This window comes from Monodon monoceros, unplaced genomic scaffold (genome assembly GCF_005190385.1).
Source record: "Monodon monoceros isolate NGI ecotype Baffin Bay Population unplaced genomic scaffold, NGI_Narwhal_1 Super_Scaffold_16, whole genome shotgun sequence".
Lineage (NCBI taxonomy): Eukaryota > Metazoa > Chordata > Mammalia > Artiodactyla > Monodontidae > Monodon > Monodon monoceros.
The window spans coordinates 28,459,178-28,482,434 of NW_021703772.1; the positions used below are offsets into that span (position 1 = coordinate 28,459,178).

Genomic DNA, 23,257 nt, shown 5'->3' on the forward strand with positions numbered 1-23,257 from the left:
AAGCGTGTGAATGAATCTCAAGAATGCTAAACACCTCAGTCTTCCAACCTAATTAGAACATGTAGAAAAGAGACATTTTTAGGACATTTAAAACTTGCAGCATAATAAGCCATCTGGAGAGCGCCACAGTGCGTCCCAGTGGTCGAGGCGCCCAGCAGGTCTTCGCGCGGGCTACCCGCTGCTCCGTGCGCCCCGGATCCCCGGCGGCGCGCGGGTGCGCGGCTCAGCAGCGGGTAGCCCCGGGGGGGGGGGGCAGCCCCTGCCCATCACAGAGCCCGGAGCCAGTGTTGCTTTTCTCTGCGGGCGACTTCGAACTGCCTGGATTTTTAACCCGATAAACTGATAAAGGACTAACACGTCTGGAGTCTTCCAAAGACGGAAAGAAAATCACTTTCTTGTCGCAACAGTAAGATTTTGTTACGAAATGCAAAAGTAAAGGTTAAAGCCTGGGAGATAACCGGTCGCATATGGGGGGACGGGGGAGGAGGTGGTAAAAATTGTGGATGTCGCGTCCCAACTATCTCGGTTCGAATCCCAGGTTTGCCATTTGAGAGCCTACTCTGTGTTAGGCGCTCGGAATACCGCGCTGAACGAGATTATCTAGGTTGTGGCTTTCTTGGGGGAACTATCATTAGCTCGGTTGCCTTGTTACGCTTCTAAACTCTTGTTTCTTCCCCTATAAGGAATGCCTGCCTCCTAGAATTGTCGTAAGTTTCTGAGACATCCTGTATTAAGATGAGAACGATTAACGCGCCGTCTGACACACAGTAGGGCTCAGTAAGCATTTGTACTTCTCTCAATTTGAGCTCACCTGGTGAGGGCAGCGCAGAGAGGAGACAGGTGTCACAGTTAAGAATGATTCTTTGAGCAGTTCTTTTAAACAAGCGCTGGACTCTAAGGATGCTTACCTGCAGATAGGAGACCTGGTAGGTGCCCTGGAAGCTAGGGTTCATAAGCGAGAACATTACGGGAAAGCGAGCCCCGCACCAGTGGGAGCCAGCAGAGAACTCAGGAGGGACTTCTAGCTAGGGTTTCCCGCTCCGGGTCTCAAGAAGGCGTGATTAGCATTCGCCCCGCCCCCCATAGCTTCCCGGCCGGCGATTGGCCCACGCTCCTCGGCTGCCAGCTCCAGGCGGGGCCGGAGGGCGCCTGGGGAGAGGCCGAGCCCGCGGGGCAGTGGGCGGGGACGCGCGGAGAGCGTGGCGGGGCGGCCCACCAACCGAGCCCCAGCGCGAAGGGGCGGGGCCGGGGCGGAGCCTCCCGGCGGGCATTAGAAGCAGGTGACCCAGGCTGGGCGGGAGAGGCCAGTCAGCTCAAGGCAGTGACTCCGCTGCGGCCAGCGCCGCCGCCGCCACCGCCGCCGCGCGCAGTTCAATACCCGCCGGAGGTGGGCCAAAGGGTGCTAGAGCGCGGGGGAGGAGCGGAGCCCGGCGCGTCCCGGGAGAACCGCCACCGCCCCCAGGAGTCCGCTGGAGCGCGGATCCCCCTGCAGGGGAGGAGGAGAGCGGCGGGCGGGACGCGGCGGCGGGCGCGCACCATGCAGTCCCGGCGGGGCCAGCGCTGGCTGCTCGCCGTGCTGTGAGGCGGCGGGATCCCCCGGTCGCCGCACACCGCCTTCCTCTTGCCCAGGTGCTGCCAGGCGCGCTCGCCCTTCGTCCGGCTCCCGGACCCTGGTGGAACGCACGGCCTGCCCCGCGTCCTGCCCCGCCCGGATCATGCGGGGGGGCCCGCAGGAGGTGGGGGCGAATGACCGGTCTGCGGCGACCTCGTTCAGGGGACGACCCCCTCTTTGAGACGCCCCCACCTGCTGCCATGTGCTGCCTCCTCGGGTACCCAGCCTATCGCCAAACTTTCCCGATGCCAGCCTGTCTCTGAGTCGCGTTTCTGAGCGAAGTGTCCCAGAGACGGAGGGCCCAGGCTGGCTACGGACTATCTGCTTCTCTCGGGATCCTCAGAGGTGAGAGCCCGCGCCTTCCCCTTCTCCCCGTTCTTTTCCCGGCCCTCTGCCCTTTTCCCGGGGGCTGAGCGCTCTGACCTTGGGGTGCAGGCTGGCAGGCCCTGCGAGAAGGGAGGCGGGGTGAGGGGCGGGGAGTCTGTAGTTTGGTTCCAGGAGGTGGGAGGGGAGGGGAGGGAGATAGGTTAACTTAGAGTTTTGGAGACCGCTTGCGGGGATAGCGCCTTTGACACCTCTCTATTTGGGAGTGGTTGCAATTTTTCTTCTCCTCCACCTTCTTTTTTAAAGAGTACTTTCCTTGGAATCGGAGCCCTAACCGTCCCTCCCCAGCCCTCTCCAGCGAAGAGCTGAGCGCTCCCTGAGGAGGCAGCGCCCTCACGAAACAGTTTATCTTTGGACGGATTTCTTTAAAAGAAAAAGAAACCAACAGGTTGCCAGTCCCGGCGCCACACAAGTCGGCGGAGAGGGAAGCCCGGATCCCGGTTTCCCCTGCCTGAGCTGGCCCCGCGCTGGCTGCGGGAGACGAGGGGAGGGAGGGGGCTATGGCTCGGCCAGACCCGTCCGCGCCGCCTTCGCTGCTGCTGCTGCTCCTAGCGCAGCTGGCGGGCCGGGCGGCGGCCGCCTCCAAGGCCCCAGTGTGCCAGGAAATCACAGTGCCTATGTGCCGCGGCATCGGCTACAACCTGACGCACATGCCCAACCAGTTCAACCACGACACGCAGGACGAGGCGGGTCTGGAGGTGCACCAGTTCTGGCCGCTGGTGGAAATCCACTGCTCGCCGGACCTGCGTTTCTTCCTGTGCTCCATGTACACGCCCATCTGCCTGCCCGACTACCACAAGCCGCTGCCGCCCTGCCGCTCGGTGTGCGAGCGCGCCAAGGCCGGCTGCTCGCCGCTCATGCGCCAGTATGGCTTTGCCTGGCCGGAACGCATGAGCTGCGACCGCCTCCCGGTGCTGGGCCGCGACGCCGAGGTCCTGTGCATGGATTACAACCGCAGCGAGACCACCACGGCGCCCCCCAGGCCCTTCCCGGCCAAGCCCACCCACTCAGGCCTGCCGGGGTCGCCGGCCTCGGGGAGCGACTGCGCCGCCGGGGGCCCGTCGGTGTGCAAGTGCCGCGAGCCCTTCGTGCCCATTCTCAAGGAGTCACACCCGCTTTACAACAAGGTGAGGACGGGCCAGGTACCCAACTGCGCGGTGCCCTGCTACCAGCCGTCCTTCAGCCCCGACGAGCGCACGTTCGCCACCTTCTGGATCGGCCTGTGGTCTGTACTGTGCTTCATCTCCACCTCCACCACGGTGGCCACCTTCTTAATAGACATGGAACGCTTCCGCTACCCTGAGCGCCCCATCATCTTCCTGTCAGCCTGCTACCTGTGCGTGTCTCTGGGCTTCCTGGTGCGCCTGGTCGTGGGCCATGCCAGCGTCGCCTGCAGCCGCGAGCACAGCCACATCCACTACGAGACAACGGGCCCTGCGCTGTGCACTGTCGTCTTCCTGCTGGTCTACTTCTTTGGCATGGCCAGTTCCATCTGGTGGGTCATCCTGTCGCTCACCTGGTTCTTGGCGGCTGGCATGAAGTGGGGCAACGAGGCCATTGCGGGCTATGCGCAGTACTTCCACCTGGCCGCGTGGCTCATCCCCAGTGTCAAGTCCATCACTGCGCTGGCACTGAGCTCCGTGGACGGGGACCCGGTGGCCGGCATCTGCTACGTGGGGAACCAGAACCTGAACTCGCTGCGCGGCTTCGTGCTGGGCCCGCTGGTGCTCTACCTGCTGGTGGGCACGCTCTTCCTCCTGGCGGGCTTCGTGTCGCTCTTCCGCATCCGCAGCGTCATCAAGCAGGGCGGCACCAAGACGGACAAGCTGGAGAAGCTCATGATCCGCATCGGCATCTTCACGCTGCTCTACACTGTGCCAGCCAGCATCGTGGTCGCATGCTACCTGTACGAACAGCACTATCGCGAGAGCTGGGAGGCTGCGCTCACCTGCGCGTGCCCCGGCCCGGACTCTGGCCAGCCGCGCGCCAAGCCCGAGTACTGGGTGCTCATGCTCAAGTACTTCATGTGCCTTGTGGTGGGCATCACGTCGGGCGTTTGGATTTGGTCCGGCAAGACTGTGGAGTCGTGGCGGCGCTTCACCAGTCGCTGCTGCTGCCGCCCGCGGCGGGGCCACAAGAGCGGCGGCGCCACGGCCGCCGGGGACTACGCCGAGGCGAGCGCAGCGCTCACGGGCAGGACCGCGCCGCCGGGCCCCGCCGCCGCCGCCGCCGCCTATCACAAGCAGGTGTCCCTGTCGCACGTGTAGGAGGAGGCCGAGGCCGAGGGACCGGGACCGGGGCCGGGAGTTGAGGGAGGGAGGTTGTTTTGTTTGGTAGCTTTGCCAAGGTCACTTCCGTTTACCTTCTTGGTGCTGATGCCCCCTCCCGGGGCAGCTTGGAGAGAGGGGAGAGGGACGGTTTCAAGGGGAGTACCTGTCCCAGGACTTCTCAAAGGGGCTCAGCTCACGTCTGTTCTATCTTACTGCCTTTTCAAGAGGAACCCTGTTTTTAATTTATATGTAGTTTTCTTAATTTTTAACTTTGTTGCATTTTGGCAACAAAATTTACCTTTGCTTTGGGGGCTTTACAATCCTAAAGTTGGCATTATAATGAAGTTCCACTTGGTTCAGGTTTCTTTGAACTGGGTGGTCTAAATTGGGAAAATATATTTCCTATACTTGTCTTTAAAAATAATGTGAACAGTGAAAGTTGCTGTGACTGGGAAGTTGTTCCGTGTGCTTTTCCAGGTTGTTTCTCCTTCCACTGCTTAAAGTGTCCAAGATGCTTTAAGGTGAGCTGCTTGTCCCTGTTTATAGTTCCTAAGTTAGGGGACACCCTAAGTCATACCAAGGAGGGGTAGCATAATGTGGTTAGGGCCTCCGGAAAGTGACAAGGTTAGGCAATGTTTAGAGATTCTAATGTGACCGTCCTAGCTTCGTTTAGCAAGCTTCGGTTTCTTTTTTATAGTACTTGTAATCATTCTCGTTCTTAACAGTGCCAGCTTTGCTTGAATAAGTTAGAGGTAGCATTGCAGTGTCCGGAATAAATATTTGGAAGAATGTGAACCTAAGGGATGGTGATTGGTTGAACTTGAATTCTAGACTGTTAAGATGGCAGCTTTGTGCCCGAGGAGTGGGTGGTTCTTTTTTTTTTTTTTTAACATCTATAGTGAGTGGTTCTTAATAGGCTTTGGTGATGCCACTTTTTTAAACTTGTGTTAAAACTTTGGTAAAGATAAACCCCCTTCCTTCTCTTCTGGAAGGACTTAGTGATAGTGCTGAAGGGGGTTCCTTTTTACATTTAAGGACTAAAATGGATATAACTCCTGTAATTAAGTAAATTTCCAACACCTGTCTTATCTGCTCCACACCCCCCCCCATCCCACCTCCTTTATCATGTTAAACAGTCTTTTTGCTTTTCTTATTCCTCCTCTCCTGGAGGGCTGTGATTAGAAACCACACCCACCCTTGAATGAGGTGCTTGAACGGGGGGAGGGAGGCTGGCTACCTGTGAACAAACACTGGCAGCGATGAGGGAAAATAAGTGTCCCTGGACTTTGGACTAGATTACAGCCAGATATTCCAAAAGCATCGAGACACTGCTCTCTGCGGCCTCTGGAAACAAATGAAACCCATAACACCCTTGCATAAGCTTTTAAAACATGGATCAGTGTAGCAAAAGGAAAGCTGTTCCCCCCGCCCCCCTCGCCTCAATATATTTTTCTCTTCCTCCTCTTCTGAGAAAGCCTATATAGTGATGAGCACACACTTTACTGTTAGAGAATTCTGTTTGCTTTTCTAATCTGTTGAACCATTCCCTCACTTATATATGAAAGCCTATGTATTGATGAATACACACGTACACACACCACGCACACATACTTTACTGTTAAAAATTCTGTTTGCTTTCCTAATCTATCTAACCATTCATTCAAGAAGAGTGTGAGGCCATTACTGGGGAAGGGGGTGACAGTGCATTGGCCAGCAGAATACCAGTGACCAGGACTGAGTGGGAACTAAATTTAAGAAGCTAAAATGGCAAAAACAATTAAAATTTGGGGATGTCTCCCTAGAGAAACAAGTGTAGGGATTTGCGCTTCATTTATACCAAAGTTGGAAAAGTCAGATTTAAGCCCAGGCCAGTTTTTACATTGTGGATATTAAGTAAACAAGTGTATACTTTCCATAGTGGATTTAAGCACTTTGCTGGTGGAAAGAAGCCTGTTGTTATAGTTTTCATGGACTTTCAAAAGCTATTCACGTTTATAAAAACGCACTGCTCTTACACACTCATCCTCTGAATCAAAATGTCAGTATATTCGACAAAACCTTGTACACAGAGCTACAGAACTTTTTGCACATCTAATTCCTCTACTTGTTCAGAAGAAGCTTCTTAGAACCTTGAAATAGATCCCCTGCCTGAGGGCCAGTTCCTCTCTTGTTTTTCAAATGAGGAACTTTTCTGATCACCTTGACCTCTTCCCTCAGTTAACATGTCTTCCCAGAAAGCACATAGATTATTCTGCTGCCTTAGGTCATTGTGACTAATTTGGGTTTTTCCTCTTCCTTTTTTTTTTTGTGGAGGAGTGTAAAGATGACGCAGAATGTATCTAAAAGTTGTGGGATGATGTGGTTGAAGTGATTTAATTCTTCCTTTTAAAACAACTATTTTCCATTTTGGCAACATACCAAACCTAAAAAGAACAACCAATTTACTTAAAAAAAAAAAAAAGACAGTTAAGACACAGGATACTAAGCCAAGGAGAGGCAATACAGGTAATGCATTTGGAGATCTAGGTCCAGGCCAACTCTCAGAGCTGCCTGTTTTCAGCCTCTGTTTTCACCGCTGCTCTCCCCCTCCCTTACCTCAAAGATGAAGCCCACCTGCTTCCCTCAAGTTTTACCTCAGCCACCCCTCCTGCTACCCAGGGCAGAGAAGCCCATCTATTTATGGTCGCCCCCTATTTCCATCTCATATGCTGTTTTCTTCTGATTTTTATTTTTATTAGGCAAACAATCCGTACTCATGAAAACAGTTACAAAATGAAAGGTTGTGGGTTGGTTTAGCAACTTCTTCACAGCCAGCTCTGTGATTTTAGGAAGGATTTAAGGCCCAGTTTAGTTTCACAGGTACAGCTTTTGGGCTGTCCCTTTCATGGTTCAATTGTAAGCAACGTCCCCCGTCATAGATTTTAGGGGTAAAGATTTAGAAGGAACTAATATGTGACCTCTCAGTAAATCAGTTGCCAAGACTTAGGAAGTTGTTTTAATTTATATTCTTAACCTCACACTTTGAAGTTGTCTAAATTGGCTGAAAATAAGTATTCTTGGTGCCTTATTGGTTTATCCTTGCAAACCTTTGTCATGTTTTCTCGTAGTCATTTCCAGTGATAAGCCTGTGTGTGTGTTGTGTGTAATTGTGAGCAATGTACAAGCTTAAATAATGTGCTGACAGCACTGTTTCCAAGTTGGTATTCATTAGGCCGTTTCCTCCTGGGCTAGGGCTGCACTAATCCTGACACCGGCTGCCAGGAGAAAACCTCATGGATCCCACACCGCACCTTAATAACAGCATCCGTGACCTGCAGTCTCAAGTACAGAATGGGAACCCCAGAGCTAGGAAATGTAGTTGTATATTTTAATGAACTGCTATCCCTGCTAAAGAGGCTTCTTTCACTTTTGTGCTCTACAGAAAGACCAAGGGGGGTAGGAGGGACAAAGCTTTGAATAACTGCTTTCTAACACCGAATGTGGCCAACAGGATAGAGAACATCACAAATCTAGGCAGGTGTGAGGTACAGTGGCTGAGGATTTCCTGCTCCCCCTGCATGCCCTTTCTTGCCTCCAAAGTCCAATCAAGTGATCCTGGGAAAGAAATACACCTAGGTTGAGGAGGGTGGTTTTGAAAGCAAAAGCTACCAAGACATTAAAGCAGGGTGAATGAAGGGTAGGCAGGATGAAAGTAAGTAACCTGGCTCAGAACTCTCAAAAGCTTCTAGCAGCTTGATGACAATTACAGGATTTATTTCAGTCTGTGGTGCATCGTTTGAAGACGATATTACTTCATGTTGTTACAAACTGTATGTATAGTATGTATGTGTTGTGGGTGTGTATATAAATAATATATATTATATATATGAGAGATTTAGTGACTTTTGATACGGGTTTGGTGCAGGTGAATTTATTACTGAGCCAAATGAGGCACATACTGAGTCAGTAGTTCGAGTCCAGGGCATTCAATACTTTTTCTGATTTCCGTGTATGTGTAGTGCCTGTCCCATGCGGTATTGTCAGTGTCATGTCAAATCCAGAACTCAAAGCAGAGCCAGCGATATTTTATTTGTAGACAATCAACTAGCATCTATAAAATGATTACTGGCAGATGATTTTAATTCCAGGGTCCCTAACACTAGCAAAAGGAAACCCAGAGCATCTTGATAAGAAGTTTTCTGTTTTTGTTTTGTTCCTGGAAGTCAGTAGAAAAGCAGTTGTATGTGGTTATATTAGTGTCAAGATACTTAATTTGCTGACCTTATTATTTCAGAAAAAAAAATGTATGTATTATATTTGTGGGAAGTTAAAATAATGCTTTGAGATTTTTATCAAATATGGAGAGTAGTTATTTATGAAAAACAAAGAAATGTCTATTTTTGTTTCTTTGTTCCCAATTCATGTAGATAAATTTTAAAGTGCATTAAAGCAATGGTAAAGCAAATAAGATGCTGTACAAGTATTTTTCTCATGCTTTTATGGAGAGACACTGTTTTCTAAGAGTATCTGAAGGAGGTATGTGCATTCTAATTTCATGATCAGATTTCTCAGATGTACTTTGAATATAAGTGGCAATGTTTTTATTGATAATAAAATCAAGGAAATTCCAATCACCAGAAGGAGAACTAATGAAAACATGTTTTACCTGAATATACTTCATAGGTTTCTCCTGCTGATCCTGTGATTGTTTCATGATTCACTTGAAGAAATGAAGGAAAATACACGTAAGAACAGAGACATTGCCTGAGATTGTGTTCTATTTTATCAACCCTCCATCTATACTCTGTACTGAAGCAATTTGGATAGAAGTGCTGCTCTTGTGTGTGTCTGGTTTGCAGTCAGAAACCCCCAAAACTTTATCATTCAGCAGTTAGATCCACAACTTTGTATTAAGGTCTAAATACAAGTCAGGGAACCCAGATAAGATAAGAAGATGTATGGTTCTCCCTCTGTATTTGTGGGTAATTGGTTCCAGTAGTCTCCCTCCCCCCGTGCCGCCCCACACCAAAATCCATGGATGCTCAAGTCCCTTATATAAAACGGTGCAGTATTTGCATATAACCTATGCACAACCCTCCCATCTTCCCCTGCACCCTCCTTTGTACTTTAAGTCATGTCTAGATTACTTATAATACCAAATACAAATCCTAAGTAGTTGTAAATATAATGCAAATGGTTGGTGGTGTGCAGCCAATTCAAGTTTTGCTCTCTGTAACTTTCTGAAATTTTTTTCCCTAAATATTTTCAATCCATGGTTGGTTGAATCCACTGAGGCAGAACCTGTGGATACGGAGGGCCAACTGTAAATTGATTTAGAGTCGGCACTTCCCTGACAATGTGGACAGATGCTTAGTAAACCTGAGATAATTAATTTAGCATCAAAGTGAGTACTATGAACATTATTAGATTGGTACATGTTAGGGCATTTGGGAGAACAGAAAATACAGCAGTTGAGCTGGATCCTGGTGCAAGAGCCACTGTGTCTTACCCATACAGGTCTCTAGTTGGCACATCTTCCCAATGCTTTCTCATTGTTCATTCCCCCCAGTGGGAAAGGGGGGCACTGTTGGACTTAGGAAGTTGGAGAAATAGGTAATAATGCTTCTTTTAGTGATTTAGTTACAGAGCTCTTACGTGCAACAGAATGAGCGGAAGTAGAATGGTTCTGTGCATAGACTTGGGAGCTAGATTGATTAGGGATTCAACTCCCAGCTCCATCATTCATGGGCTGTTGATCCTGAACAAATTACTTAAGCTCTTAGTACTTCATTTGTGTACTTCATCTTAGTACTTTCTCATCTGTGAAAGGGGGATAATGATAGTACTTATATTTTAGGGTTGAGAGGATCTAAAAGATTAAATCAGGTTAAGGTAAGTAAAACGAGGAAAAAGCAGCCATTCAGGCGTGGAATGGAAAGGGAATTGAAAGACTAGGTTTCAAATTTGTGTCTGCATAAGAATCATTTGGGGTTCCTATTAGAAATGTAGATTCCCAGGCTTCAGCTCCAGGAATTGAGATTAATTTGGGATCCAAGAATTAGGTCTTTTTGTTCTGTTTTAGTAAACTTTTAGAATTATTTTAGGCTTACAGAAAAGTTGCAAAGATATATCCATTTTGCCCTAATATTAACATATTATCATAGCACATTTGTTAAACTAAGAAGTCAACATTAACGCTCTACTGTTAACTCCAGACTTTATTTGGATTTCACCAGATTTTCCACTGATGTTCTTTATCTGTTCTAGGATTCCACATTGCATTTAGAGAAGCTTCATTTCTTACAGGGACTTTCAGCCCATGAGAGGCAGGTGTGGTCTGGAGACCACATCTTGAGAAACACTAGGACATGTCAAGGGCTGAGGAAGGTCAAATTGCCCCATCCTCACCACCATCCTGGTGGTGGTGGGGTTGGATATAGAAATTTGACTTGAAGAGTCGGGATGGAATCCTCTCCCTTAGATGAGAGGGGTTACCTTAAGAAGTGAGGCATCTATTCCTAATGCCAGATGAGTTTTGGAGTTCGGAAGGTGGGGTTGCTGCCTAGCCTGAGGAGATACATCTAGGGTTGTGGGCAGATCAGGGGAGTGAGTGCAGCAAATTGGGAACAACTACTTTGTGGGAACACAGGAGGGCTCAAGTAGTTGATTAAAGGGGATTACCAGGGGCCAGTTAGCCTGTGAGACATATAACTCCTGTATTTCCTGGAACCTGGTGATAATGTTTTAGAAATGGGTCATAGTAGTAACCAACATCAAGCACTGCCACATTGGACACGAGCAGAAAGTCAAAGGGTGAAGCTGAGATGACCTTGTTGAGAGAGTGCAGCGGGAGGTGGACGAAACACTGACGCCCTGTGTTTGGAAGAGTCGGTTCCCCCAGTGAGGAGATAAAGGGCCACCATCTGGGGAGCTAGAAGTAAAGGTCGGTAGAATTGAGAATGGTAAGATGAAGGAATAGACGTTGTAAGAAAAAGCTAGCAGAGTAATTTGAGGTCTTGAAGTAGAGGTCGACCTATTCTTGAGGACCTTAGATTCTGAGGCTGTCTCTAATCACATTCAAATTACTTAGCTGCCCTCACAGCAGTTAGTCATCACCTAACCTGTTCCTTTTTTTTTTTTTAAAGAACATTAACCTCTTTCCATTTGACTCTGGATTTCTAATTTCTGTGCTACTTCACTTTCCTGGTTCTTTCTGCATGTTAGAGACCCTAAACCATAAACTGGTATTCATAACATTTGTTTCATATGAAGTGCATGTTATCTCATCTGCCAAACCCATTTAAAATGGACTAGTGGAAATTGCCTCAGAAGCCAAACAGGTTGCACCTGTGTACAAGGGACAAGGTGTCTCTGAAGGGCTCCTAGATCTTTTGTATTCTTGCTGGCAAGGTGTCAGGCTGGCCAGGTTGGTAAGTGGCTAACAGTTAAGATTTTAGGTGATCTAATCCTTAACTTGATTGATAGATGCTGGGTGTAATCTACAGATTCTGCATAGAAATTAGCACTTACCTCTGGGAGAGCCCCTACCAGCTGTCCAGTGCTTTACCAAATAGCTCTATACTCAAGAATGTGGCTTCTGGGTGAGGGAACAGTCGTAGTCATTTTACATGTGGTTAGAGAGAAGGCTTGGGTGATGAAAGATTTTAGCTAACCTACACGCTATAGGTAAACATTTTCGAAAACATTGCATAACCTGAATACAGAGTGAATTGTTTTCCAGTAAATACTGGCTTCAGCATTTTTCAAACATCAAGGAATGGTATATTTTATAGAATGGGAAAACTAAGAAATGAAACTTGACCTGTTGTAAAACTAGGATTTAGTGCTGTTGAATTTCAATAATGGGCATACAGGGTACATTAGGAGTAAATGTCAAAGAATAGGGTCATGATGGGATCTGACACAGGGTGGAAAAAATTTCTCTTAACCAGAAACACTGGGCCCTAAGAAGTTGTCTTGGGGTCAACCATATGAATTTAACATACAAAAACGGCAATTTAATTTGGTTCAAACATACATTTCAAACCTCTGTCTTTTCCTTGTAAAGAATAAAGTTCAGTTCACGATATGCCAGAGTTAAAATTGCACAGGTGTCAGTATTCCACTAGAGAAAAAAAATTTTTTTTAAAAAGCGAAAAAATAAAATTTGAGTTCAGGTAGTCAGATATTCTTTTATAGTCTTACTACTTTAGGGAACAAACCCTTCCTAGGTATAAAACCCTGGAAAAAAATGCCATAGTTGCCACCCTATTAGTAACTAGTTTCCATGCCCCATATTTGTCGGAGAACCTACTTTCAGTGATGTTTAAATTTTTACCTTAATTTGCCTCAATTTCCCATTTATTAAAATGACTATTGCCTCTAGAATTAAAGCTGAAGGGAAAAAGCAATTTTTAGTGATTCTCCTTATTCTACCAACTTGTTCTTGAAGCTACAGTCATGTCCAATGTCCCTACCCCCAATTTTTTTTGTTTTAAACCTTCGACCACTCGAGATATGTCAGCATTTCTGCTAACTGGCATATTATTACGCGGTGCAAACTATTGATATAAACAGTGACTTGTGATAGATTTTTTTCCCTTCTGTACTAAATAAGATCATTTCTCCTAGTCAGCAACTTAACAAGAACAAAGTTAAAGATCTGACCTTAGGAAGGAAATTAAGGTGGATGAAAACATGGCAATACTATCAGGACTGATGGAATATTGCTCAAGTGCAGTGGCTAGGGTCTAAAAGAAACTTTAGAGATCTGGTATGTTTCCAACTGAATGTAAGTGAAATAGCATGTTAAAGTCAAATTACGTGGCTTGTTTGAAAGTCACCCTCTTAGGGGCTTCCCTGGTGGCGCAGTGGTTGAGAGTCCACCTGCCGATGCAGGGGACACGGGTTCGTGCCCCGGTCCGGGAAGATCCCACATGCCGCGGAGCGGCTGGGCCCGTGAGCCATGGCCGCTGGGCCTGCGCGTCCGGAGCCTGTGCTCCGCGACGGGAGAGACAACAGCAGGGAGCCCCCCGCCCAAAAAAAAAAAAAAAAAAAAAAAAAAAGTCACCCTCTTAACAGCAACCACAATTCTACTGCTTCCTGTTCTTCCATTTTCTTTCCTGTTCAATTGCTTGAAGCCCTCAAACAACTCAAGTTCTGATTCTACAGTATCCCTGTAATTCCTTTCTCTGTGTATTTACCTACTTTTATCTTTCAATGTGCATTTCCATCTTGGCACCATAACAATTAAAAAATGCCATCTAATGCATTATGCCACCGAGCACTGTAGCCAGTGATTTTAAGTGTACTAGATTTTCTTCAGGTTGAAAAGAGCGTAAGCTGAACAAGTGACTACATCTTAACTAAAGGCAGGGGTCAAAACAACTTATGGTTAGTTTGAAAATGGTTTAAGGCCCGACTATCAGAGCTGATTGAAAACATCTGAGTTAGACAGAGTTGTTATGTGAATAGTGAGAAGTGTTACAAACACAGTAGCCATATATTTTAATTAAAATAGAGTTTATTAGCTTTTCTTTTAATATAAACATGAGGAAGAAAAACCACATAAGTTGTAGCATTCTTTTCAAAATAAAACTGCAATCAGTACTTGAAGCTCCAAATTCCATAAACAATATTTTTTGAGGTGGTAGATTGTAATATTTTATATACCGTAATTTATCATTTATGTCTCTGTCCTTTAAAAATGATGGAACCTGCAGCACTCAATATAATGTGAAGCCTTGCTATAAAGAGAGAAAGTATTTCTGGCCCAGAAATGCTTTGTTTACAGGCAAAATTCCTAGGATTACATTTGAGAAGGTAGGAGGAGAAAGATTTCACATAGTTGAGAACACTAACTTTTTTTTTTTTTAATATTTCAAGTTTAGGTGACATCGTTACCAATCTCCTAAAAGACTGATTACTGGACCTCCCTGCCTTTTAAAGCCTGAGGTAAGGGTTCCTAAGGTTTACATGTTTCCTCTTAAGTAGCAGAACTTGAAGTGAGACACCTACACACAGGTTAACACATAGGATAGAAAAGCTGTTTCGTATCACTTACTCTATCACTACTATTAGGGTCCAGTTCCTTTCAATTTATTACATGTGAATTAACACTGTTGTTCATAATTCCTTTACCAAATCTAGAAAAAAGAAATGTAGGTGATCAAGCAGGTAAGCAGCCCAGCCTTGCAAAGGACTACTTTAGAAAGAGGAGGGCAGGTCTATGAAGATACAAGGTATCCCCTTAAGTCTTAGTGCAATTTTAAGCTTTGAAACTTGTAGAAGTATAAATGCCACAAACTTACAAAACATCATTTGAAAGTTTAATTGAATTTCTTCTAAACTCATTTGCTTTACAGTGGTTAGTTTCTGCTTTGTAACAAAGTGAATCAGCTGTACGTATACATATATCCCCATTATTTCCTCCCTCTTGCATCTCCCTCCCACCCTCCCTATTCCACCCCTCTAGGTGGTCACAAAGCACCCAGCTGATCTCCCTGTGCTATGCGGCTGCTTCCCACTAGCTATCTGTTTTACATTTGGTAGTGTATATGTGTCCATGCCACTCTCTCACTCCGTCCCAGCTTACCCTTCCCCCTCCCCGTGTTCTCAAGTCCATTCTCTATGTCTGCGTCTTTATTCCTGTCCTGCCCCTAGGTTTTTCACAACCTTTTTTTCTTTTTTAGATTCCATATGTATGTGTTAGCATATGGTATTTGTTTTTCTCTGACTTACTTCACTCTGTATGACCTCACTACAACTAACTCAATTTCGTTTCTTTTTTATGGCTGAGTAATATTCCATTGTATATATGTGCCATATCTTCTTTATCCATTCATCTGTCAATGGACACTTAGGTTGCTTCCGTGTCCTGGCTATTGTAAATAAAGCTGCAATGAACATTGTGGTACATGACTCTTTTCGAATTATGGTTTTCTCAGGGTATGTGCCCAGTAGTGGGACTGCTGGGTCGTAGGGTAGTTCTATTTTTAGTTTTTTAAGGAAGCTCCATACTGTTCTCCATAGTGGCTGTATCAATTTACATTCCCACCAACAGTGCAAGAGGGTTCCCTTTTCTCCACACCCTCTCCATTTATAGTTTTTAGATTTTTACTTTTTTAATATGGAACGCTTCACGAATTTGCGTGTCATCCTTGCACATGGGCCGTGCTAATCTTCTCTGTATCGTTCCAATTTTAGTATATGTGCTGCCGAAGCAAGCACGTTTGTAGATTTTTTGATGATGGCCATTCTGACCTTAAGCTCTTAATTTTTTATTTCAGCCCATTGTTTGCTATCCTCAAGAGGGGCTGAAACAAAATATTAATATTAAAAGCTTAATGTTTAAAATTTACAAACCTAAATGAGTTTAGAAGAAATTCAATTAAACTTGCAAGTGACGTTTTGCCAGTCTGTAGCATTTATACTTCTGCAACAGTGTTCTGGAGTATCCAAGCACACTATATTCAGGCTTGCAATTGCACTGAGACTTCTGGGACACCTTCTAGTTCACTGCCAGCTTGTTAATTACTGGACCACCATGTTGGCTGGAATTATGAAAATATCCTTTAATACAAGTATGTAACAAAGAGGAAAATCATCACAAAATCAGAAGCACCATCATAGTTAACAAGAAATGCAGCACGGACCCAATAGAAGTAAATAACCTACTTTCTCTGTTTATGATCCCACACATGCTAATATGCTAATAAGTACTGCCTGCAAAGAATGTGGATGACAAGTGTTATTCAGCAGCTTTTTGGTTTAAACTGATTGCCAATAATGACTAGCAGCTTCAGTGATATAGTAGGGAGGAAGAACCCTTCAAAACCTAACGATGCTACAACAGTCTGTTCCTAAGTTTGGCTTTATGAGTTGTTAGGAGTCGCATTTTTTAATGGTAATACTGCACTGATTCTAAAGGAATATGCAGCAGTATGGGACAGTGAGGCAAGAAAAACAGGAAAAATTATATAGTTAGTGTCTTTAAAGTCTAAAAATTTAAACTATTAATTAAAAAACCTCACATAGTTCACAGCTATCGGCCTACATAGTAAGCAGATATTTGTGCGTGGATTGGGAGCTTTTAGCTTTGGAGTGGTTTTTGTAACTCTGTTTACATTAAAAAGGACAGAAGAGTGTGTTACATTGACGAGGTCCCGTTCTTTCCTACAGCATAATCTTCGCTTGTCCATGAGTCTCTTGAATTCAATGTCTTTCTTTAAGGTGAAAATACTAACTTTGCTGGTTTCTGAGCAGGAGAGGTGATATTTCTCCAGTCCTTGTTACGAGGGGTTTATGATGTTACAACCCCTCACTTCTCCCTTAAGAGAGGATGGCATTGGAGCGCTGAATACCAATGAAATTATCAGCGCTGAAAGACCTTCTCATAGCAGCTCTACACAAGTCTTTGTATTTGTCTTCACACAATCTGGAAATGGCCTAGGAAAGTCAATCAGGTAGAACATAGGTACAATTAGGGGAAAAAAAAATGTTCGGACCTTAAAAAACCAAAAAAGCATCATTGATAAGGCACACATCTACATTCGTTTAGATAGTTCATAGTTACTGCTACTTTGGATAGCTGATATCTACACTAACTGACAATTCCCTAAGGTAATAACCTTTAAGGGCTATGATTAGATTGCTGGGGCAAGGGATAACTTGCCCTAATAACTTGGAGTTACTTAAAAATTGGGTTCCTAATGATAGGCTCCTAATAGCAATATCATCTGTTACCTACACACTTGATCCTTAAACGTAATGGACATACACTTGGGCAAAATCAGTGTTTACTCAGCTATTCAACTTCTATTCAATTTTCATTAGTTATTACGTACTCTAAGAAAATTTTAATGAGGTAGGTATGTGCTCAAGGTAGGAGAGGTCTAATGACTGAAGCGCTGAAAGGTGCTATTTCACTTGCACATAAATTATGGTAGAAAAACATCGTATTCTAAAGTACCACCAAGGTACCACAGAAAGTATCAATTTTAAATGTGTTCATTTCAGTTGTGAATTTTGCTGTATACCCACCAAAAATCATAAGCCATAAATATTACTTTGTTCCATGTACGTTACCATTTGCATTAAAAACTCATGTACTTTCTACATCCAGTATCTGAACCCACATTATACCTTCCAAGTATAGGTCTCTCAGCTTAGCCACCGATGCTTTGTCTAATAAACTCATGGGACTGAACTGTGATACACACACACACACACACACACACACACGAACTGCAAGCTGAGTAAAAAACAGTTAAGAGGGACTTCTCTGGTGGCGCAGTGGTTAAGAATCCGCCTGCCAATGCGGGGGACACGGGTTTGTGCCCTGGTCCGGGAAGATCCCACATGCCGAGGAGCAACTAAGCCCGTGCGCCACAACTACTGAGCCTGGGCTCTAGAGCCCGTGCTCTGCAACAAGGGCAGCCATTGCAATGAGAAGCCCGTGCACCGCAATGAAGAGTAGACCCCGCTCGCCGCAGCTAGAGAAAGCCCGCGTGCAGCAGCGAAGACCCAATGCAGCCATAAATAAATAAATTTATTTATTTAAAAAATCAAGACAGTAGAAATAGTAGAAATAGTCCAAAACATCAATTATATATATAAAAAAAAAGACAGTTAAGAGTGGTAAGTAGATTATGTAGGTACATATGATTAGGGATACAATTTTAAGAAATTATTCATGTATGGTTATATGTTAAGTGTAGAGGTTCAAATGGAAAACCATTAAGAACAGATTAAATATGACTTAAAGTATTCTGAATTATGGTTACAGAAGAGACAATTTTTTTTATAATGTGAGATCCCTGTATAAACCATAAAAGACACAGGAAATATGATGCCAACGGGTTAATAAGCTCTTCAAACTGTTAACAGCTTTCCATTTTCCTAATCACTGCTTAATATAATTTAGCTACAGATGTGGCTTCGGTGGCTGACAGAAAACCCCAGTTAGTGATTTCACAGCCTTACCTCTAAGTTCTGTGCTCTTTCTTTGCTAAGAGGAGTGAATAGAAAATTCAGGTTGTTGTCATCTGCTAAGGAGCGAAGGTCAAAGTAGTATTTGGCATACACACTGGCGGGAACATTAATATTAAACTGAAGTAGCTCCAGGAAGTGCCTTTCCATCTCATTCCTGGGGGAGGAGAAGACAAAACCAACACAGGACAATTTTAGTCAACTGGGCTATCTTCAAAAATACCATTCTGAGCTACTAGGATGGCTCTAAATACTGTTTTGAAACAAATAATGGCTACCCTGCTGGATTAATACCCTAATGTTCAAACAAGGTACAGCTATTTGTGGTCCTTTCTGTGTCCCAGCACTTTGAGTTTGGGACAAGGGGGAAGAGGTTATGGCCCTCTTATGCACTCATGCTGCTGACTCAGGGGCTCATTCTTCAGAGTTCCATTAGTGCAGCTGTACGATTCATGCTCCACACTCACTCACAAGGCCCCGCTATAGTGATCAGATGAAAGGAATGATGTATGCTGTTTATTAGCTCTGAAGAACTTGCAGACATTTTCACCGGGCTGATGACAGGAAGGGGCTTATTGAAGTAGATGCGAGCCAACAAAAGGAGTGGGCACATCACCACGGCAACAAATGGATCCATCGGGAGCCACTGCTATTATCTCTGAGGGGGGAAAACTCTTGAGGCAACAAGGATTCATCTCAAATAAATAAATAAATAAGCTACATTCGATGGGAAAGGGAATCCCCCCCACCCCCGCCACAATGCATGGGGCTGTGTCAAAGGACATAATGCAAGTTTCTGTTCACCTTAACCTTACTAGGGTGAGTTGTTGTCACCATGACAGGACAGGATGCACTTTTTAAGCTTAGGAAGGCAGTAAGATTATGTCTCAGCTAGACTAAACCCACTTTACGATATGACCTCTGATAGAGCAGTTGTTTTCCCCCGGTGTTAGGAGAGCAGCCCAGGATGTTCAGACCTACCGCCCCCTGCCAGGTGCCAGGACAGACTGCACACGCCCACAGGGGGCAAATTCAATGAAGTGGGAAAGCAGAGTGTTGGGAGCAGGCTTCTGCTATATGACCATATCCAGCCATTTGCTTGCCAAATGTTTAATAACTATAAAATTAGAGTGAATCTTACCACTTTTCACAGCAATCACTTTAGAGAGTTGATTATATAAATAAAAATGATTATATAAATAAAAATGATAAATACCCAAACAAACATGCGAGTGGCTTATTTTACAATACATTTGGTTTCTTGGTTTTAAAGTGTTAATATTTTATCCATTGGATAAATCAACAAATGCTCCATGTTCTCCTGTATGGAGAGCAGAGTATGAGCAGAAATGAGGTTTCTCATTTGTTCAACTTTAAACCTAACTGAACCTACTTCCAAAATTAATTTCCTGTTCGTAGGGCCAGAAGTCTATAGAAATGTAAATCAGATAATGTTTTGATAATCAGCTAATCAGGACTTAATTTACTACAGGAATAAATGCACTTCACTATCCCTTTTATATTTTCTCCACTAATACATTTTAATTGTGTGGAAATACAGTACTTCATAGGATTAACATGTCTATTAATAGAGCTTTAATCACTGAAGAAAAGCATTATGCCTATAGAATATGCATCTTCTGTGTTTTTTGTTGTGTTTTAAATGGCTAGATGGCTGAAGAGCATACCATTTACAGGCGCAGCAAATTTTCTGAACAGCAGCTGCTCAGTTTAACTTACTCTTTTGAAGGGAAATATATATTTAACAAGACACATAGATGTTAGAAAGTTTTAAGGAAAAGCAGATAGGCAGCAATTTTTCAATTCAGACTCAAAATGAGACCATTACAAATAGTGGTCAACAGCAGAGGGATGAAACAAATGTGTATTAAACACTTTGCTGTAATGCTTTCTGACTTCCAAAGATCATAAACAAAAGCAGCCTATTATAAACATAACTCCTGGTGATTCTCTGTTCTACACGGAAAAGCGTTGTTTAGAATTAGTTTCTTCATAGCTGGACACTGCCGCCAATGCTCCTGGGTTCGCATCTATGAACACCCACACATTTCCCTGCATGTTCTCTGATGTTGTACCTGGAACCAGAGCCCCAGTCGGCTCAGTTGCAGATTCTGAGAAAATTTCAGCTGCCACCATGGCAGGGATGGTGTTCACGATTACAAATTTTCCTTCCTTCAAGGGACCAGTTTAAAGACTGATGATAGTGTTGGTCAACGTCACTTTAGTTTCTGCAACTTCCAAAAGTACTTCTATTCATTTCAAATTCATTATCTGCTGTTACACTGTTTGCTAAGATTGCTACCAGCAATATCACCATGACCACCCGGTTTACATTATCACTGAAGTGGACATTTTCACCAAAAGCCACTTTGACAGCTACTGACAGTCACTGGTCCCATCTCTTAGTCACAACTTTCCTCGCTTCAGCTGTAAATATGCACTTTGGTAATTGTGAATTATCTAGAGTAAGGGGCAAAGGTAACAAAAACAAACTCTTGCTCCTGCCTGCCACCTTGATCGGCCTCTGCTGTCCAATATAATCAACAGGTGTCCTTTCACATTTTCCTGCATGTCACCCACAAAGACATTTTCACTGTCAAGCAGGCACTTCGAGAGTCTGCTGGAATTACCTCTCTGGCTCATCCTGCTTCCCACCCTTGGGGCCCTTCACCAGAGCCAGATTGGAAGCCTGGTGTTTCATGCCAATGTGAGCGTGCCATCTGTGAGGAGAACCTGCCTAGTTAACTCAAGGCCCCACAAAGTGCTGCTGCTGTGTTTGCTGAGTGCCCTGGGTGAGGCCCCAGTGATGCTTCCCGGCCTACCTGAGAGGCAGGCGTTTCCTAACTCAGCAGACTTTAGGGGAGGAGACAGGAACACAGGGATCTGAAACCTTTATATGTGGCTACCTGTACATCACAGTTTCTGTAACAACAGAACCTCAGATAAAAAGGAGAAAAAGACCAGCAAAAGCAAATACACAATGTGTGACTCAGGTTGAAATTATAACCTGTCAGTAGTCTAGAGGCCCTAAGACCTTAACAGTGGCCACTTGCTTCAAAGTCCAGGCATGTGCCCCTTAAAAATGGACTGGACCTGGTAGACAGCTTTAAGAAAGCTGTGAAGTTACTTGCTGTACCATGTTGTTCTGGTAGTGAGCTTGTAAAATGTTTGGCAAAAACCACCAGAAAAACAATTTCAAGTTATCAAGCAGAATATTACAACAATAACACATCAAGACCTACCAATTAATGAGGGGAAATACAAATTGTTATACTACAGCTAGATAGAAAGAAGTCTGCAATTTTATGTCTATTTCAGCTCTCTGCACAATATAACATTTCTTAAAATGTAAACTTTATGGGAGCAAATGAGGCATTGGAAAATGGTTACAAAGTTCACCGTAACCTTACAAACTCACATGTCCTCAACTGTAATGTCCTTGAGGATCTGGCAGTAGTCCACATTCCATACAGCCTGATCGTCCCAAACCTTGGAGGCAAGAAGAATGGCTCCCAAAACAATTCTTTTCCAGTTAGTGGGGCAAATGTCGATCTCAGCATAAGTTAAAAGCCTTTCTAAGTAAACCTGCAAAAGTAGAGCACTGATCTTTGATTTTAGTTCAGTTTAAGTGCTGTGATAAGAATTGTTAGGAATGACAGATTTCATCTCTTTTTGACATGCCTTTTATTCCTAGGTTCTACAAAGACTTTGCTCAGCCAAGCCAAGGCCAGAGGCCAGGTCACGGCTGTAAGTCAGACATTTCTGTTAGTCTGATATTTCTACTCTGCCCGTGTGAATTTCCAACCCAATTTTGGTCACAGGAATGAAAGGACATCTCGGCAAAGGGCATTCTAAAGACACGCATTGTATTATTACCTACCCACTTGTAAAGGGCAGCACATACAGCCCAGGGTCGATTTCAACTGTTCAGTAAATGCTTGAGTGCCTACCACGTGCAATGTACCTACCAGACTGGTGGTGGTTGCATGGCGATTTTACATAATGCTTGAGTGTGTAAAATTCTGGTAAGACTGAGCACATCTTTATCTTCTCTTCAGAGTAACCAGTCCTTTTGTGGCATGAACTTGAAGATAAAAACTGGTGGTCAGGAGAGCCTCCCAGTGGCTGCTGTGTGGCACAGCAGGACAGGCAGTACAAAGGGGCTTTACAACTGTCGAGTATTCCCATATTTTAGTGCCTTTTTAAGGAACACACATGCATACAAACGGTAGTCCTTTTCATATCCCCTATTTTTCACATCTCCATTATCATTTCATTATTCATTTCTGTCTTCCATAATCTGCAGCTTAGTCAATTCTTTTGGTTTTAAGGTGGGAAGAGCTGCCTGTGTCTGTATCCCTGGGGCTCCTCTAAAACCTGCTGGTTTGTGAGATGATTTCATGGTTTCTTTTACATGTATCAAATGTCTATCCCACAAAGAACTGGATGGAGTTAACAGCTGAGTAAAGATTATAGAGGTAAGCTGTGATTTGTTGTTACCTCTGCCGAAGAGTATATATGCCATTTGACAAAAAGAAAAATGTCCAGTTTTAAAAAGTATGTTTACTCTCTGAAGGGTTATCAGATTGACAGCTCAGATTCGCCAACGCTCCCCAAACTCTACTGTGTTTTCAAACACAGGTATTGAGATTATATGTTCTTAGTGAAATTCTGCTCCCATTCCCCAGAGAACTCAGCACTCTCTAGTACCCTAAGAACGACTCTCCCTGCAAGGTTCAACTCTCTACTTTATGGGACTAATCAGAGGCACTGAAACGACACTGGCAATCTCTCAACTTCCTCTCACCTTTATACTGGCAAACTTGGTACACGTGCCGATATTCATTTATCCCACTTGCCCTCCTGTCTCGGAGGAAGCGAGATTTCTTTCTTTTCACTGAAGCTAACTCTTCTCTGAATGAAGTTGATCCCATCTCACTTCCGCAGAACACTGTTCGCACAGTCTCTTTTTAAACAACTTCACCCTCTCTGTCAGAGGCTT

At 44.6% G+C, this 23,257-nt stretch overlaps 2 protein-coding genes and 1 non-coding gene across 4 annotated transcripts in view; 1 reads left to right on the top strand and 2 right to left on the bottom strand.

Moving 5' to 3' along the window:
* The first annotated feature begins 1,768 nt into the window (after positions 1-1,768).
* FZD5 (frizzled class receptor 5) lies at positions 1,769-6,731 on the top strand. Its single transcript, XM_029224690.1, has 2 exons — positions 1,769-1,957; positions 2,243-6,731. The coding sequence occupies exon 2, from the start codon at positions 2,497-2,499 to the stop codon at positions 4,261-4,263; it is 1,767 nt and encodes a 588-aa protein (XP_029080523.1). The 5' UTR covers positions 1,769-1,957; positions 2,243-2,496; the 3' UTR covers positions 4,264-6,731.
* Positions 6,732-15,367: 8,636 nt separating this feature from the next.
* LOC114897366 lies at positions 15,368-15,474 on the bottom strand. Its single transcript, XR_003794090.1, has one exon. It is a non-coding gene; the product is annotated as a U6 spliceosomal RNA (small nuclear RNA).
* Positions 15,383-23,257, bottom strand: part of CCNYL1 (cyclin Y like 1) — a 35,003-nt gene continuing 27,128 nt past the window's right edge. For both annotated transcript variants that reach the window (XM_029224692.1, XM_029224691.1), the window contains 3 exons: positions 21,674-21,840; positions 18,229-18,391; positions 15,383-16,692 (listed from right to left, as the gene is read on the bottom strand). In XM_029224692.1, coding sequence (XP_029080525.1) covers positions 16,576-16,692; positions 18,229-18,391; positions 21,674-21,840 — 447 coding nt within the window. In that variant the 3' untranslated portion in view covers positions 15,383-16,575. The remainder of the gene's footprint in view (positions 16,693-18,228; positions 18,392-21,673; positions 21,841-23,257) is intronic.

Excerpts from the sequence above, each read along its gene's own strand:
- FZD5 (XM_029224690.1), top strand. The coding sequence starts at position 2,497 with ATGGCTCGGCCAGACCCGTCCGCGCCGCCTTCGCTGCTGCTGCTGCTC.